The sequence below is a fragment of the Heterodontus francisci genome, chromosome 26 (assembly GCF_036365525.1).
Source record: "Heterodontus francisci isolate sHetFra1 chromosome 26, sHetFra1.hap1, whole genome shotgun sequence".
Lineage (NCBI taxonomy): Eukaryota > Metazoa > Chordata > Chondrichthyes > Heterodontiformes > Heterodontidae > Heterodontus > Heterodontus francisci.
The window spans coordinates 11,789,412-11,805,657 of NC_090396.1; the positions used below are offsets into that span (position 1 = coordinate 11,789,412).

Below are 16,246 nucleotides of genomic sequence, written 5' to 3' on the forward strand. Positions count from 1 at the left end.
GGTGATCCCCGACCTCACCTCCCCCAGATGGTGCAGGTGGGGGAGGAGGAGCTCACTGGGAATGAAGGGTGGGACGTTGGACAACATTATCCGATGTGCAGTGGCCCCCAGAGGGTCCACTGGCAGGAAGGTCCCCCCCACAGTGAGCCCTTTACTCAGGGCCAGGGACACCGCCCGCTCGGTCTTCAAAAAGAACACAGCCTTCCCATACATCTTTGAGGCCGCAACAATGGCCGAGGGGCCGACAACCACGGCCATTGCCTTAACACAGGCCTCAATAGACATGTTGGGGTGGGGATAGCTCTTCACCCCATGGCTGCATGTCAATAATTTAAAGGGTGACGGGGCCACGTGGGCAGCCACAGAAGCTGCAGCTGCGTAGGTAGTAGAGGGCCCCGCCACCGGTGATGAAGGGCTTGCCATGGGTCCAAGAGCTAAACCCACCCCAAAATGTGGACTTGCACACTAAATAACAGATTCACAGAAAAATTTGAAAAGACAAACAAACAACAGGTTAGTGGAGAGGCTGAGGTAAGAGAGGAGAGGCAAAGGCAGGCTGGAAGGGATGACTTGCTTTCTGGAGGTGGTGCTCACAGTACACTTAAAACAAACAGTCTTTGAAGTTGGTCTTCCGGTCTTCTGGTTGGGGGGGGGGAGTCGTCTTCACCTGGGTCAGCTGAAGCTGCCCAGGCACTATCTATCCCCTTCTGTCTGTTTAGCTGGGCAGCTTCAGCTGACCCAGGCTTGGCAATTGGGGTGGGGAGGGAGCTTCCCTGTGTGCTTTTGCAGTAGCACAGATTCCTGTTGAATTGGCAGCCCCACCCCTTGTTGTTCCAGCCACTTGTTCCTCCCCCAACAGTCCAATGTAAATTACTGGTGTTCAGCACCCACCTCCAGACAAAGCCTTGTTTCCACAAAATGTCCCTTTCTTCTCTTTAATGGAGGCTGTTGTTGGAGTTTTCCTCTGCTTGTTGGTAGCTGCTCTCCCTTGCTCAGTGCAGCTCCTCTCTCCACCTCTGCAACCTCCAACTGCCACCAGCACTCTCAGCTGCACCTCGTTGAGGCTCTCAACACTCAGGCTCCCAAATCAGAGAGCAGCCAATCCCGTGCTGTACCTGTCCTGGGAGTGTTTGATGGGGACAGTGCAGAGGGAGCTTCACTCTGTATCTAACCCCGTTTTTTTTTTTTTTTTTTTTTTTTTTTTTTTTTCTTTTTTTTTTACTCTGTATCTAACCCTTTTTTTTTTTCTGTATCTAACCCCCGTTTTTTTTTTTTTCTCCACAAGGTGACCTTTATACCCCAGGCCCCTTTTATATTTTTCACATCGAGGGGGCCTTTATCCCTCAGGCCCCCTTTATGTACATATTTACAGTTTTAAAATAACTTTATTAAAACAGATAAATAACCAAAAAACTCAAATTAAAATGCCATTCTCGGCGTCGACGATGCACTCCAGTCCCTGCGGTGCCCACCGGTCGCGGAAGGCCTCAAGCGTACCGACTGACACCGCATGCTCCTTTTCCAGGGACACCCGGGCGCGAACGTAACCGCGGAAGAGGGGCAGGCAATCGGGGAGGACGGACCCCCCGACGGCCCGCAACCTGGACCTGTGAATTGCAACCTTGGCCAGGCCCAGGAGCAGACCGACGAGGAGATCCTCCTCCCGGCCCAAGCCCCTCCGCACCGGGTGCCCAAAGATCAGGAGCGTGGGACTGAAGTGCAGCCAGAATTTGAGGAGCAGCCCCTTCAGATACTCAAATAGGGGCTGCAACCTCGCACACTCCGTATAAATGTGGAACACGGACTCGTCCAGGCCGCAGAAAGTACAGCTGGCCTGGGAGTCCGTGAACCTACTTAAAAGCCTATTGCACGGGACTGCTCTGTGCAGCACCCTCCACCCCAGGTCCCCGATGTAAAGGGGGAAGACTCCCGCGTAGAGAGACCTCCATCGGGGTTTCCCCTCGCCGCCAGTTGGCAACGCGGACCGCCAGGGCGTGTCCGGCCGGCTGACGAGGGCGAGGAAGTGGAAAGTGTGCAGGAGCAGCCCGTACAGGAAACCCCTCCGCGCCGATTGGAATGGCACGGAGGGCATTCCCGAGAGGCGGCTCGGGTTGTGCGGGACCGGCTCCCGAGGAGGGTTTCGGGGCCTGGGTCCGATGAGCAGTTCCGGCCCAGCGGGGGTCAGCTCGGCCGGGATCGCTCCGCACTCCCGAGCCCCCTCGCCACCCGCAGTGAGGGGCGTCCCGGGGGTTTCGGCTACTCCTCCGCCCGCCGGACCGTCCCCGGAGTCGGCCGCCCGGACAGCCGAGGCGCTCTCCTCCGCCGGCGGGGGAGCGCCCTGACTGGAGGCGACCATGTTCCAGACTCGGAAAAGATCCCGGTAAAAGACAGGCAACTCCCTCAGAGAGGCGCGGCTAACGGACTCCACCGGGAGCTGCGTGTCGTCTTGAAGGCAGTGACACTGGCGGAAAAAATACGTCGCCAGCGCACACCATCTGGGAGGACGCTCGACGTACAGGTATCTCTGCAGGGTCCGAAGGCGGAGAGTCGCAGCCTGGGTGCGGACGCACACCAGCGACTGACCGCCCTCCTCGATCGGGAGACTCAGGACCGCGGCAGAGACCCAGTGTTTCCTCTTGCCCCAGAAGAAATCGACGAGTTTCTTCTGGATCTTGGTGGCAAATACAGGGGGCGGGGCCAAAGTGACCAACCGGTACCACAGCATGGAGGCCACCAGTTGGTTTATGACCAACGCTCGGCCCCTGTAGGAAAGCACTCGGAGCAGTCCTGTCCAGCGCCCCAGCCGAGCGGTGACTTTCGCCTCCAACTCCTGCCAGTTTGCCGGCCAGGCTTCCTCAGCGGGGCTAAGGTGGACTCCCAGATAGAGGAGGTGCGTGGTGCTCCACGCAAAAGGTGTCATCTCCTCCGGCAGGGAGTCCACCCGCCACTGACCAACCAGGAGTCCGGAACATTTCTCCCAATTGATCCTCGCGGAGGACGCGGCAGAAAAGGTCTGCTGGCAGTCGCGCATCCTCCGCGAGTCAACGGGATCTGTGATTGCGAGGAGCACGTCGTCGGCGTAAGCCGAGAGGACGACCCGCATGGCCGGCTCGCGCAGAGCCAATCCCGTCAACCTCCTGCGAAGCAGGCACAGGAAGGGCTCCACGCAGATGGTATACAGTTGGCCGGACATGGGGCACCCCTGACGCACTCCTCTCCCAAATCGAAGGGGCGCCGTCAAGGACCCGTTAACTTTGACTAGACACTCTGCGGCGGCGTATAAAAGTCGGACCCGGGCCACGAAATGCGGCCCGAGTCCGAAAGCGCGCAGAGTCCCGAAAAGGTAATCGTGATCCACCCTGTCGAACGCCTTCTCCTGATCGAGGGAGAGAAAGGCGACCGACTGACCAGTCCTCTGGGAAAGATGGATCAGGTCCCGGACCAGGTGGATGTTGTCCTGGATGGACCGGCCCGGGACCGTGTAGGACTGGTCGGGGTGGATCATGTGGGCCAGCACGGAGCCCAGGCGGGTAGACATAGCCCGGGCAAAGATCTTATAATCCGTGCTGAGGAGGGAGACCGGACGCCAGTTTTTAAGCAGGCGGAGATCGCCCCTCTTCGGCAGCAGGACGATGACCGCCCTGCGCCACGAGAGGGGCATCTCCCCGGTCGCCAGGCTTTCCCCCAGGACCCGCGCGTAATCGTCCCCCAGGACGTCCCAGAACGCCCTGAGGAACTCCACGGTCAACCCATCCAGCCCTGGGGATTTGCCCCTCGATAGCTGGTGGAGGGCGCCAGTCAGCTCCGCCAACGTGAGCGGAGCCTCCAATCCTTCGGCGCCCTCCGGGCTGACCTGCGGCAGGTCCTCCCACAAAACTCTGCGCGCATCCTCGCTGGACGGATCCGGAGAGAACAACGCACTGTAATACGTCCGGACCAGGAGGCCCATTCCCTCCGGATCCGTGATGGAGGATCCGTCGTCGGCCAGCAGCTCGACGAGCTGCTTACGGACCCCCCGCCATTTTTCCAGCGAGTAGAAGAAGGGTGAGGCGCGGTCCAAATCTTCCAGGATCTGGATCCGCGACCTCACGTACGCGCCTCGGGACCCTATGAGCTGCAGGTTCCTCAGCGCGCCCTTCTTCTCTTTGTACGCCTGCCACAGGGCCGGGTCCGCGACGGCATGACCGAGGCGGGATTCCAAGTCGAGCACCTCCCTCTCAAGGCGCCCGACCTCGGCTTCCCGCCTCTTGGTCGACCCCTTCGCGTACTCCTGACAGAAGACGCGGATGTGAGTCTTGCCCACATCCCACCATAGCCTCAAGGAGGGGAAGCCCCCCTGCTTCCTTCTCCAGTCGGCCCAGAATCGACAGAACGAGTCCCGAAATCGCACGTCCTCCAGCAGCCGGTTGTTAAAGTGCCAGTACGCGGACCCCGCCCGCGTGCGGAGCGGAGTGAACTCCGCCCACACCAGGCGGTGGTCCGAGCACGGCACCAGCCGCATGGAGGCCGCCGAGACGCGGGAGACGTACGCCTGCGAAATGTAGAGGCGGTCGATTCGCGACCCCCCTCCTCCAGACCTCCACGTGAAGGCGCTGGAGTCGGGATGGAGATTCCGCCAGACGTCCACCAAGTTAAGGGAGCTGATCAGTCCCCTCAACTTCTCCACCGACGCTTGGCCGCGCTGGGGACCGGAGCGATCCCCCACCTCGAGGGTGCAGTTAAAATCCCCCCCGAGGATGATGCACTCGCCGCTATCGATGGAGCTCAAGAGAGCGGACACTTCTTCAAAGAAGCGCGCTTGCAAAGCGCCGGGCCTGGGCGCGTACACGTTCACAAAGTGGAGCGGCACGCTACCCAGGCGAACGGCGAGGTGGAGCAAGCGGCCCGGCACTAGCTCCTTGACCCCCAAGATCTCCGGCTGAAAAGTCGGGGCCAACAAGATAGCCACCCCACTAGAAATAGGGGTGAGGTGACTCATGTAGACCCCACCCTGCCACTCCAGGAGCCAGGTGGCTTCGTCTCCCGGAACGGTGTGGGTTTCCTGCAGAAAGCTCACCGCGTATCTCCCTTCCCTAAGGACTGAGAGATTGTGAAATCTGCGGTGAGCCCCTCTGCTGCCGTTGATGTTGAGGCTGGCTATGGTTATCTTCATGTCAAAGGTACGTAAAACCCGTCACCAACAGCTCACTGTGAGGAGGGAGTGGAAGTGCACCTGGCCCTCCACTCCCCCAGCAACCCATTGAGGAACACATTAAAACGGCGCCTCTCAACCAGTTTCACGTCCGCGCGCTTGCCCGCTATCTTAAGGGCGGCACGGACGGACTGGATGATTAGCGCCAGATTCGACCAACGGTCGAGGGCCAGCTGAACTTTATTGCGGCAACCTCTGCAAGCCGCGAGGAAATCCCGGAGTTCCGCCGTGGGGATGAGAGGAGATTCGGTGGGAGGCACGAGGGACTCCACCACCTCACTGGCGATGGAATCAAGATCATCCTCCGTGCCCCGCACCGAATCCCCATCCTCCTCCGGGTCGTCACCGCCAGCGGCCGACACATCCACCACACACTGTGGGGCGGACGTCCCGGCCGCGCCAGCTGGTCCCGCCTCCGTCACGATCCCACCCCCAGGATCGATGGCGGAGGAGTCCTCTCTGGGTTCTATTGTGAAACTGGAGCCTGTAGGCACCAGCGGTTCAGGACCCCCCTCCACCTCCATCCCCAGGCCAATGACTGGTCCAGGGGAGACAGAAGTTCCGGACTCCGGGAAACCAGCCGGAGCCGAGACTGGAGGCGGCGAGAGGAGGCCATCTCCCGCTCCGCCAGCACCCACAGGCCCAGCAGATGGGGCAGCATTCTCAGTTATAACTGGGTCGGGTGTCTCCTGGTTGGTGGTGGACTCCGGCTGGGAGGCCCGACCCTCTGGGGCCTCGCCCTCCCCTTCATTCAGGACACCCGACCCAGTAGCAGTGGCGGAATGGGCGGTTTCCCCAGGCTCCCCCACCACAAGCAGGGCCCCACTTACTCCTTCAGGAGGGGCCTCACGTACCGGGGCCATCCCCTCCCCTCCATCCTGAGGAATAGGGAGCACCTGCCCGGACTTTGCAGCCTTGGTGGTGGCGGTAGGGGGCACCTGAGGACCAGAAACAGGAGGCAGCTCCCCTCCAACAGATGGGCCCTGCACCTCAGGGCCCTGTGTTATTTCTGTGGAGGGGTGCCTTCTCCTCTTTTTCGCACTTGGGCGCGGAGACTCAGAGACCTCCATGTCATCAGAGGCCTCCGCCTCCGCACCCTTTTTTCCTTTTTTAGTCATCCTGGGCCTGAGCCCAGCCCTGGGACAGGTGGATTCCATGGGAATGGGCTTTGGGCTGAGCTCAGGCTCGGGTTGAGTCAAAGTGTCCAGGGGACGCGCCTCACGATGTTTCTTTTTTCCCCGCGTCTTCCTTCCGCTCGGACGGACGCTCCCCTCCCCGCCAGAGGCTGTGAAAACCACAGCCTCCGGAACCGACTGAGCGGTGTCTGTTGGATGTGCGGGGGGAGTGGGAGGAGGTGCTGTGGAACCACTTTGGGCCGCCGAGGTGGAGCTGGCGGCCGGGAGGTTGGGGCAGTTCTTACGAACATGCCCCACCCCCTTGCAGACGTGGCACCGCGCGCCATCCGAGGTCCAGAAGACGCGGTAGGCCGTCCCCTGGAACTCCACATAAAATTGGCCCTCCGTGTCCTCCTCCCGCGCCAGCTGCATAAATAACTGGCGGCGGAAGGAGTAGACATGTTGGAGGCTGTGCTCCCGAAGACCAAGCCGGACTGGGGTGATCCCCGACCTCACCTCCCCCAGATGGTGCAGGTGGGGGAGGAGGAGCTCACTGGGAATGAAGGGTGGGACGTTGGACAACATTATCCGATGTGCAGTGGCCCCCAGAGGGTCCACTGGCAGGAAGGTCCCCCCCACAGTGAGCCCTTTACTCAGGGCCAGGGACACCGCCCGCTCGGTCTTCAAAAAGAACACAGCCTTCCCATACATCTTTGAGGCCGCAACAATGGCCGAGGGGCCGACAACCACGGCCATTGCCTTAACACAGGCCTCAATAGACATGTTGGGGTGGGGATAGCTCTTCACCCCATGGCTGCATGTCAATAATTTAAAGGGTGACGGGGCCACGTGGGCAGCCACAGAAGCTGCAGCTGCGTAGGTAGTAGAGGGCCCCGCCACCGGTGATGAAGGGCTTGCCATGGGTCCAAGAGCTAAACCCACCCCAAAATGTGGACTTGCACACTAAATAACAGATTCACAGAAAAATTTGAAAAGACAAACAAACAACAGGTTAGTGGAGAGGCTGAGGTAAGAGAGGAGAGGCAAAGGCAGGCTGGAAGGGATGACTTGCTTTCTGGAGGTGGTGCTCACAGTACACTTAAAACAAACAGTCTTTGAAGTTGGTCTTCCGGTCTTCTGGTTGGGGGGGGGGAGTCGTCTTCACCTGGGTCAGCTGAAGCTGCCCAGGCACTATCTATCCCCTTCTGTCTGTTTAGCTGGGCAGCTTCAGCTGACCCAGGCTTGGCAATTGGGGTGGGGAGGGAGCTTCCCTGTGTGCTTTTGCAGTAGCACAGATTCCTGTTGAATTGGCAGCCCCACCCCTTGTTGTTCCAGCCACTTGTTCCTCCCCCAACAGTCCAATGTAAATTACTGGTGTTCAGCACCCACCTCCAGACAAAGCCTTGTTTCCACAAAATGTCCCTTTCTTCTCTTTAATGGAGGCTGTTGTTGGAGTTTTCCTCTGCTTGTTGGTAGCTGCTCTCCCTTGCTCAGTGCAGCTCCTCTCTCCACCTCTGCAACCTCCAACTGCCACCAGCACTCTCAGCTGCACCTCGTTGAGGCTCTCAACACTCAGGCTCCCAAATCAGAGAGCAGCCAATCCCGTGCTGTACCTGTCCTGGGAGTGTTTGATGGGGACAGTGCAGAGGGAGCTTCACTCTGTATCTAACCCCGTGCTGTACCTGTCCTGGGAGTGTTTGATGGGGACAGTGTAGAGGGAGCTTTACTCTGTAATAAAAGCAAAATGCTGCAGATGCTGGAAATCTGAAATAAAAACAGAAAGTGCTGGAAATACTCAGCTGGTCAGGCAGCATCTTGAGAGAAAAGCAGAGTTAATGATTCAAGTCAGTGACCTTTCATCGGAACTGGCAACCGTTAGAAAAGAATTAAGAGTTTTAAGCAGGTGAAGGCTGGGGGGTGGGGGTGAGTTTGGTACGGAAGAGAACAAAAGGGAAGGTGTGTGATAGGGCTGAGGGCAGGAGAGATTAAATAACAAAGCTGTCCTGGGACAAAGGCAAAGAGTGTGTTAATGCTTGTGGTGAAAGACAAAGCATTAGTCCAGAGAGAGTGTTAATGGCAGAATAATGAACAGCTCTGTCGACAATGAAAAACAGGCACATGGTTAAAAAAAATATATAAAAAATATAAAAAAGGTCAGTCATGCTGTGAAATTATTGAGTCTGCAAGGCTGTCGAGTGCCTAATCAAAAGATCAGGTGCTACTCCTCGATCTTGCATTGATGTTCACTGGAACACTGGAGCAGGCCAAGGACAGAAATGTTGGCATGAGAGCAGGGGGGTGTGTTGAAATGGCAAGTGACCGGAAACTCGGGGTCATGCTTTTGGACTGAGCAGAGGTGTTCCACAAAGCGGTCACCCAATCTGCATTTGGTCTCCCCAATGTAGAGACGACCACATTGTGAGCAGCAAATACATTATACTACATTGAAAGAAGTACAAGTAAATCACTGCTTCACCTGGACGGAGTGTTTGGGGCCTTGGATAGTGAGGAGAGAGGAGGTAAACCAGCTTTACTCTGTATCTAACCCCATGCTCGACAGTAATCTGGGAATGTTTGATTGGACAGTGTGGAGGGAGCTTTACTCTTGTCATGCTAGACCCCCATCTGCCAAGAATGAGGCACATTAATTTTGTCATGAACATTGATTTTAAACTGTTGCTGGAGTGAAGAAAGGACTTGTTAAACAGATCAGCCGTGGCTGGAAAAGACATTTGCATATTAACAGACGGTGCTTGGAAGGACAAAGGACCATTCCCTGACACATTCAACCCGTAATGGACCTTGATCACCAGGTATTGTGTGTAAGAGAAGCATTCCAGAGACTGCTAAGGTGATATAATCCAAGACGTGGCCAGACCATTTAGTCACATGACTAACCTGCTTGGCAACCTGGATTTTTCTGAATTGTATAAACAGTTTGAACTCAGAAAATGCTCTGGACTGAGAAGATCTCTCCTGTCTGCTCCCATCTCTTTCTCACAAGCATCTGAATCCACTGAAGACACATGAAGTGTGTAAGAGAGAAAAGTCTCTTTCAGTGAACAAGGTTTAAGAAGAATAATGGGCCGCAACGAAAAGCAAGTTCTACCTACAATCAAGGACTCTACAGCGAGCTCCAAGAACCGTAACAAAAACTCTTCCGATATTGCCTCAAACTTTCCACTTTATTTTTCTTCTGCTCCTTCCTGTCTCTATTTGCATGTATCGCATATACATGCTAGTTTGGGTGTGTCATGTATCCGTAGGTGTCAACCGAATTATAGTTTAAGTTCAAATTTAATACATTTCAACTTTTCTTCTTTAAATGTAAGAAAACCAGTTTGTGCTGGTTTCTTTGCCTTATAAGTGGAAAGCAGTGAACAAGGATTCACCAAGGGGCAGCTCAAAACACGGTGTGTTTAAAATTAAACCCTGTTACAGTAAGACCAGGTGAAGGCTGAAAGGGAACCCTAGACCTCTTTCTCACCTGGTCGTAACACTCTGTATCTAACCCATGCTGTACCTTTCGTGGGAGTGTTTGATGGGACAGTGTACAGGGAGCTTTACTCTGTATCTAACCTCTGTTTTTTTTTATTTTTAAATTTTATTGATTTACACAGCTCTTCTTGAAACCAGTGTAGATGATGCCAATCTTATTAGCAACACCCAATGCATCGTAGTATGGGGCTAGACGGACAAACGCTTTCTTCTCACCATCAGGCCTTATAAGAGTGTTGACTTTTGCTACATCAATATCATACAGTTTCTTGACAGCCTGTTTAATCTGTACCTGGCCTGGGAATGTTTGATGGGACAGTGTAGAGGGAGCTTTACTCTGTATCTAACCCTATGCTGTACCTGGCCTGGGAATGTTTGATGGGACAGTGTAGAGGGAGCTTTACTGTGTATCTAACCTGTGCCAGTCTGGCGGGCAGCCATAAAGACAGGGCTAAATTGTGGTGAGTCGAAGAGACTTAGTAGTTGGCAGGAAAAAAGACAGAGGCGCAAGGGGAGAGCCAACTGTGCAACAGCCCCGACAAAGAAATTTCTCTGCAGCACCTGTGGAAGAGCCTGTCACTCTAGAATTGGCCTTTATAGCCACTCCAGGCACTGCTGCACAAACCACTGACCACCTCCAGGCGCGTATCCATTGTCTCTCGAGATAAGGAGGCCCAAAAGAAAACCTGTGCCAGTCCCTGGGGTGCCAGCCTCTCTGCTCAGATTGCCCCCTCCCTGCCAGCAGGGCTATTGCCCATTGGAAACTGGCTCTGGCTTCGCTCCTGCATTACGTCACCTCAACTTAAACAAAGCCTGCTCATTACGTCAGCGCCGCGGCACGAGCAGCTCCCCACCCACATTCAGAGAATGATTGACAGCAGCTTCAGCCAATAGACCGCCAGCGATGTGTCCCTGTCGCCAATGAGAGATAGGGAAGCGGAACAGCCTGACGTTTGTACCAATGCGAGAGAAGCAGGGGCGGGGCTTGTCGGAGTGTTTATAAATAAGCCGCAGGCAGCGTTCGGTGCTCTTATCAGCGAGTGAGGACAGTGGAGTTGTTATAGTATTTGGGAAGGAAGCGAAAGAGCGGTGCTTGAAATGACCACCACGACCACGTACCAGGGCCTGGACTCCACAGGCCGCAGCAGCTCCAGGTAGCTTGGTGACAGTTACCCTCCGCCCTCTCGCGCCGCTGTTGTGGAGACGGGGTTCCAGGTCTCCCCGCCAACCGCCCGCATTCCCCCACCTCCCCGGGCGGATCTCCCCACCAACCGCCCCACCGGGCGGGTCTCTCCACCAACCGCAACCCCCCCCCCCCCCGGGGCGGGTCTCTCCACCAACCGCCCCACCGGGCGTGTCTCTCCACCAACCGCAACCCCCCCCCCCGGGCGTGTCTCTCCACCAACCGCAACCCCCCCCCCGGGCGGGTCTCTCCACCAACCGCAACCCCCCCCCCCCCCGGGCGGGTCTCTCCACCAACCGCAACCAACCCCCGGGCGGGTTTCCCATCAACCGCAAACCCGCCCGGGTGGGAGTATCATCAACCGGCCGCATCTCCCCCTATTCCACCCCCCCCCCCGGGCGGATCTCCCCGCCAACCGCAACACCCCCCCCCCCCGGGCGGATCTCCCCGCCAACCGCAAACCCCCCCCCCCCCCGGGCGGATCTCCTATCAACCGTCCGCACCTCCGCCCCCCGGGCGTGTCTTCCACCAACCGCAACTCCACCGCCACCTCCCCCCCCCCCCCACCCCTTCCGAGCGGGTGTCTCATCAACCCCCCGCCCCCCCCCCCCCCACTGGGCGTGTCTTTCCCACCAAACACCCGCCCCCCCCCCACCGGCAGGGGTTTCCGCCAACCGCCCCCTTCCCACCCCCCACACCTTGTCCTAGGCACCCCAAGCCCACCCCTCTCTGTCTGATTTGGACAGGGTCAGTGTGAAGGGCCAGGACAATGGGCAGTAGGCTGGGTCATCGTTTCCTTTTATTTCACTGCTGTGGGTGGGGTCCATGGTAGTTCTGTCCAGGTCTTTCTGTGGGACAACTGTCTGGAGGAGATAGATGCTGCCCTGGTGGGGTACTGGGGTCTCTGCTGTTGGAGTGCCTTGCTGCAATATTTAAGGCAATTCTAGCCTGATTTCTTGAGGCAAATGCAGTACATGATGGTTTTCTGTATCAGCCAACTGTGGAGAGTGGGGTTAATGGATGAGTCCATTAACAGCTACTTCAGGACGTTGGCACATCTTTCAACTGTGCTGCAGCAATGACCTTAATTGGACAAAATGAATCCTTTGTTTAATTCTTTTGGAAAATCTTTAAGTTCTTTTTGTTCTTTGTGGATGACAGTCTGTACACATCTTGAACAAAAACTGCCATCCATCTTTTCAGAATATTTCCAACGGTCTGGTATCGCTGCTGCTGATTGCTCCTGTCATAGTTGGTGAATCTGCTTGGGAGTGTGGAGGTTTTTAAATGACTGAGTCAGCAATTTTCAGTGCTATAACAATGCATGAAATGATTTTGGTTCCTCCTGAAATAGTCCTGTCCATTTGCTCTTTATTGGAGGAAACCTGTAGTCTTCAACTATCCTATTTCCAGCCATGTTTGTGCAGCAGTTGTTTGTTTTTTTTGGGTTGAGTGTTATTGATTGGTGGGGGGCAGGAGCCCTGTGTTACTTCACTCCTGCCCCACCCCAGCCTTTTTTTTTTAAGGGAAGATAACGAGGGTGGGTAAAGCTAGCTGCGTACCCTGAGATCAGTCTGCAAATTACACTGATTTTCTAACTGAAATGTGCAAATTGTCTGCATGTGTAAAGAGACTGCTTGTATTTGGGTGTAGACCTTTGTCTGGCTTGGTACTATGCCAGGTGGTGTTCACAAAGCACTGGGGAGCTTAGTCTGTCTTTGAGGGTTTGCAATTAGATTTGTTTGTTTAAACATAGTACATATGGATGGCAGAATGCACCCTTCGCAGATTGTTAATTCATTGTTTAAATTTAATGCTCAGCCTCTGGTGGCCATTCAAAAATTTAAACATAGGTGATGCTCAGTAGAGGGAGTGGTTGTGCGTTTGCTGTCTTGTTCAATCATGACTGTTCACTGGCATTTTAAATGTGCTCCTGTTTAAAATGCTTGTGTATGAATCCTTCATTCGATTCTATGGAGTTTATTTGTGACTTGATATAGAGAATTAGACAGATAACAAAGGTGGGGGTCTTGCTTTCTGAAGTTTAGACAGTGTAGTGCTGGATTGATTCAGTGGCTTCTCATCTTTACTCTGACTTTGCATTTGGTAGCTGGTTAAATTCTCATTTTATTTCCATTTAAGTGAGCTTCCCTGTACTTGTGTTGGGAGTGGACTGTTTCAGAAGTTTAGTGGTGGAGAATTGGGTGGGGAGAAAATCTCCACAGATTGGACTCTTACCTAGCCCAGGCCAGATAGTAGTTGCTGTTGGAGGCCAATCATATCAGCCCCAGGACATTGCTGCAGAAATTTTTTGGGGTAGTGCCCTAGACACAATCAGCTGCTTTAGTCACCTTCCCTTCAAAATCAAATCAAAAGTGGGTATATTCTCTGATTGCATAGTGTTCAGTTCTGTTCACAACTTCTCAAATATTGAAGCAGTCTGTACCTGTATGTAACAAGACCTGGACAACTTTCAAGTTGGGCTGATAAGTGACAAGTGATATGTGATGCTCACGTCCCATCAATGAATAATAAAAAAACAGAGCTCAGCAATGACCATCTCCAACAAGAAAGAGTTTCATCGCTTACTCTTGACATTCAGTGGCACTACATCACTAAATTCCCCCCATTAATATCCTGGGGGTGACCATTGGCTCTTCCAGTTAAGTTTCTGGTCAGATAAATACTGTGGTTACAATACCAGGTCTGAGGCTGAGTATTCTGTTGAGTGACTCATTTGACTCCTGAAGCCTTTCAAAGAAAAGAACAAAGAACAGTACAGCACAGGAACTGGCCATTCAGCCCTCCAAGCCATAAGTCAAGACGTACGATCAAGTACTCTCCCCTTGCCTGGACGAGTGCAGCTCTGACAACGCAAAAGTTCAACGCCAACCAGGACAAAGCAGCCCACTTAATTGGTAGCCCATCCACCACCACAAATGTTTCGGTCCCTCCACCACCAATGCACAGTGGCTGCAATATGTACCATCTACAAGATGCACTGCAGCAACTCACTAAGGCTTCTTTGACAGCACCTTCCAAACCCACAACCTCTACCACCTAGAAGGACAAGGGTAGCAGACACCACCTCCAAGTCACACGCCATCCTAACTTGCCATTTTTTGCCACTGGATCAAAGTCCTGGAACTCCCTCCCTAACAGCACTGTGGAAGTATTGGATTGCAGCAGTTTAAGAAGGTGGCTCACCACCATATGCTCAAGGGGCCATTTGTGATGATTGCACAGTGTTCAGTCCCATCCACTACTCCTCAGGTAATGGTTTGTCCCTAAATGCAGCAGGGCCTGGACAATGCTCATATCCCTTGAATCAATATAATCAGCTATTATGTCACAGAAAGAGGCCATTCAGCCCATGTCCATGCCAGCTGTTTGTAGAGCAATCCGGTCTGTCCCATTCCCTGCTGTATCCCTGTAGCCCTGCAAGTTTATTTCCCTCAAGTGCCTATCCAATTTCCTTTTTAAAATCATTAATGTCTCTGCTTCCACAACCCTTGTTGGCAGTGTTCCAGGTCATTACCATTTGCTGTATTTATTAAAAAGTTATTCCTCCCATCTCTCCTGCACATCTTGCCCAAAACAATAAATCTGTGTCCTGTAGTTCTTGTACCATCTGATAAGGGGAGCAGCCTTTCTTTATCTACCCTATCTAAGTCTGTCATAATCTTGTACACCTCTATCAAATCTCCTCAATCTCCTTTGCTCAAAGGAGAACAACCCCAGCTTCTCCAACCTAACCTTGTAGCTAAAATTCCTCATCCCTGGAACCATTCTGGTAAATCTTCTCTGCACCCTCTGGAGGACCCTTGCGTCCTTCCTAAAATGATGTGACACTCTAGTTGTGACCTAACCAGAGCTTTATAAAGATTAAGCATAACTTCCTTGCTTTTGTACTGGATACCTCTATTTATGAAGCCTAACATCCCATATGCTTTGCTAACTACTATAATTTATTTATATAAAGAACAAAGAAAGAACAGAACAGCACAGGAACAGGCCATTCGGCCCTCCAAGCCTGCGCTGATCTTGATGCCTGCTGAAACTAACACCTTCTGCACTTCCGGGGCCCATATCCCTCTATTCCCTTCCTATTCATATATTTGTCAAGATGTCTCTTAAACGTCGCTATCGTATCTGCTTCCACCACCTCCCCTGGCAGCAAGTTCCAGGCACTCACCACCCTCTGTTTATAAAAAAAAAACTTGCCTCGCACATCCCCTCTAAACTTTGCCCCTCACACCTTAAACCTATGTCCCCTAGTAACTGACTCTTCCACCCTGGGAAAAAGCTTCGGACTATCCACTCTGTCCATGCCGCTCATAACTTTGTAAACCTCTATCATGTCACCCCTCCACCTCCGTCGTTCCAGGGAAAACAATCCAAGTTTTTCCAACCTCTCCTCATAGCTAATGCCCTCCAGACCAGGCAACATCCTGGTAAGCCTCTTCTGTACCCTCTCCAAAGCCTCCATGTCCTTCTGGTAGTGTGGTGACCAGAATTGTATGCAATATTCTAAGTGTGGCCTAACTAAGGTTCTGTAAAAGCTGCAGCATGACTTGCCAATTTTTATACTCTATGCCCCAACTGATGAAGGCAAGCATGCCGTATGCCTTCTTGACTACCTTATCCACCTGCATCGCCACTTTCAGTGACCTGTGGACCTGTACGCCCAGATCTCTCTGCCTGTCAATACTCCTAAGGGTTCTGCCATTTACTGTATACCTCCCACCTGCATTAGACCTTCCAAAATGCATTGCCTCTCATTTGTCCGGATTAAACTCCATCTGCCATTTTTCCGCCCAAGTCTCCAACCGATCGATATCCTGCTGTATCCTCTGACAATCCTCATCATTATCCGTAACTCCACCAACCTTTGTGTCGTCCGCAAACTTACTAATCAGACCAGCTACATTTTCCTCCAAATCATTTATATATACTACAAAGAGCAAAGGTCCCAGCACTGATCCCTGCGGAACACCACTAGTCACCTACCTCCATTCAGAAAAACACCCATCCACTGTTGCCCTCTGTCTTCTGTGACTGAGCCAGTTCTGTATCCATCTTGCCAGCTCACCTCTGTGATCCCGTGTGACTTCACCTTTTGCACCAGTCTGCCATGCGGGACCTTGTCAAAGGCTTTACTAAAGTCCATATAGACAAAATCCACTGCCCTTCCCTCATCAATCATCTTTGTCACTTCCTCAAAAAACTCAATCAAATTAGTAAGACACGACCTCCCCT

At 53.6% G+C, this 16,246-nt stretch overlaps 1 protein-coding gene across 2 annotated transcripts in view; it reads left to right on the plus strand.

Annotated features, from left to right (window-relative positions):
• Window positions 1-10,814: 10,814 nt before the first annotated feature.
• Window positions 10,815-16,246, plus strand: part of LOC137384526 (jupiter microtubule associated homolog 2-like) — a 71,183-nt gene continuing 65,751 nt past the window's right edge. Inside the window, exon 1 of one of the 2 annotated variants that reach the window (XM_068058664.1) lies at window positions 10,815-10,958. In XM_068058664.1, coding sequence (XP_067914765.1) covers window positions 10,903-10,958 — 56 coding nt within the window. In that variant the 5' untranslated portion in view covers window positions 10,815-10,902. The remainder of the gene's footprint in view (window positions 10,959-16,246) is intronic. The other variant, XM_068058663.1, reaches the window with a different exon arrangement.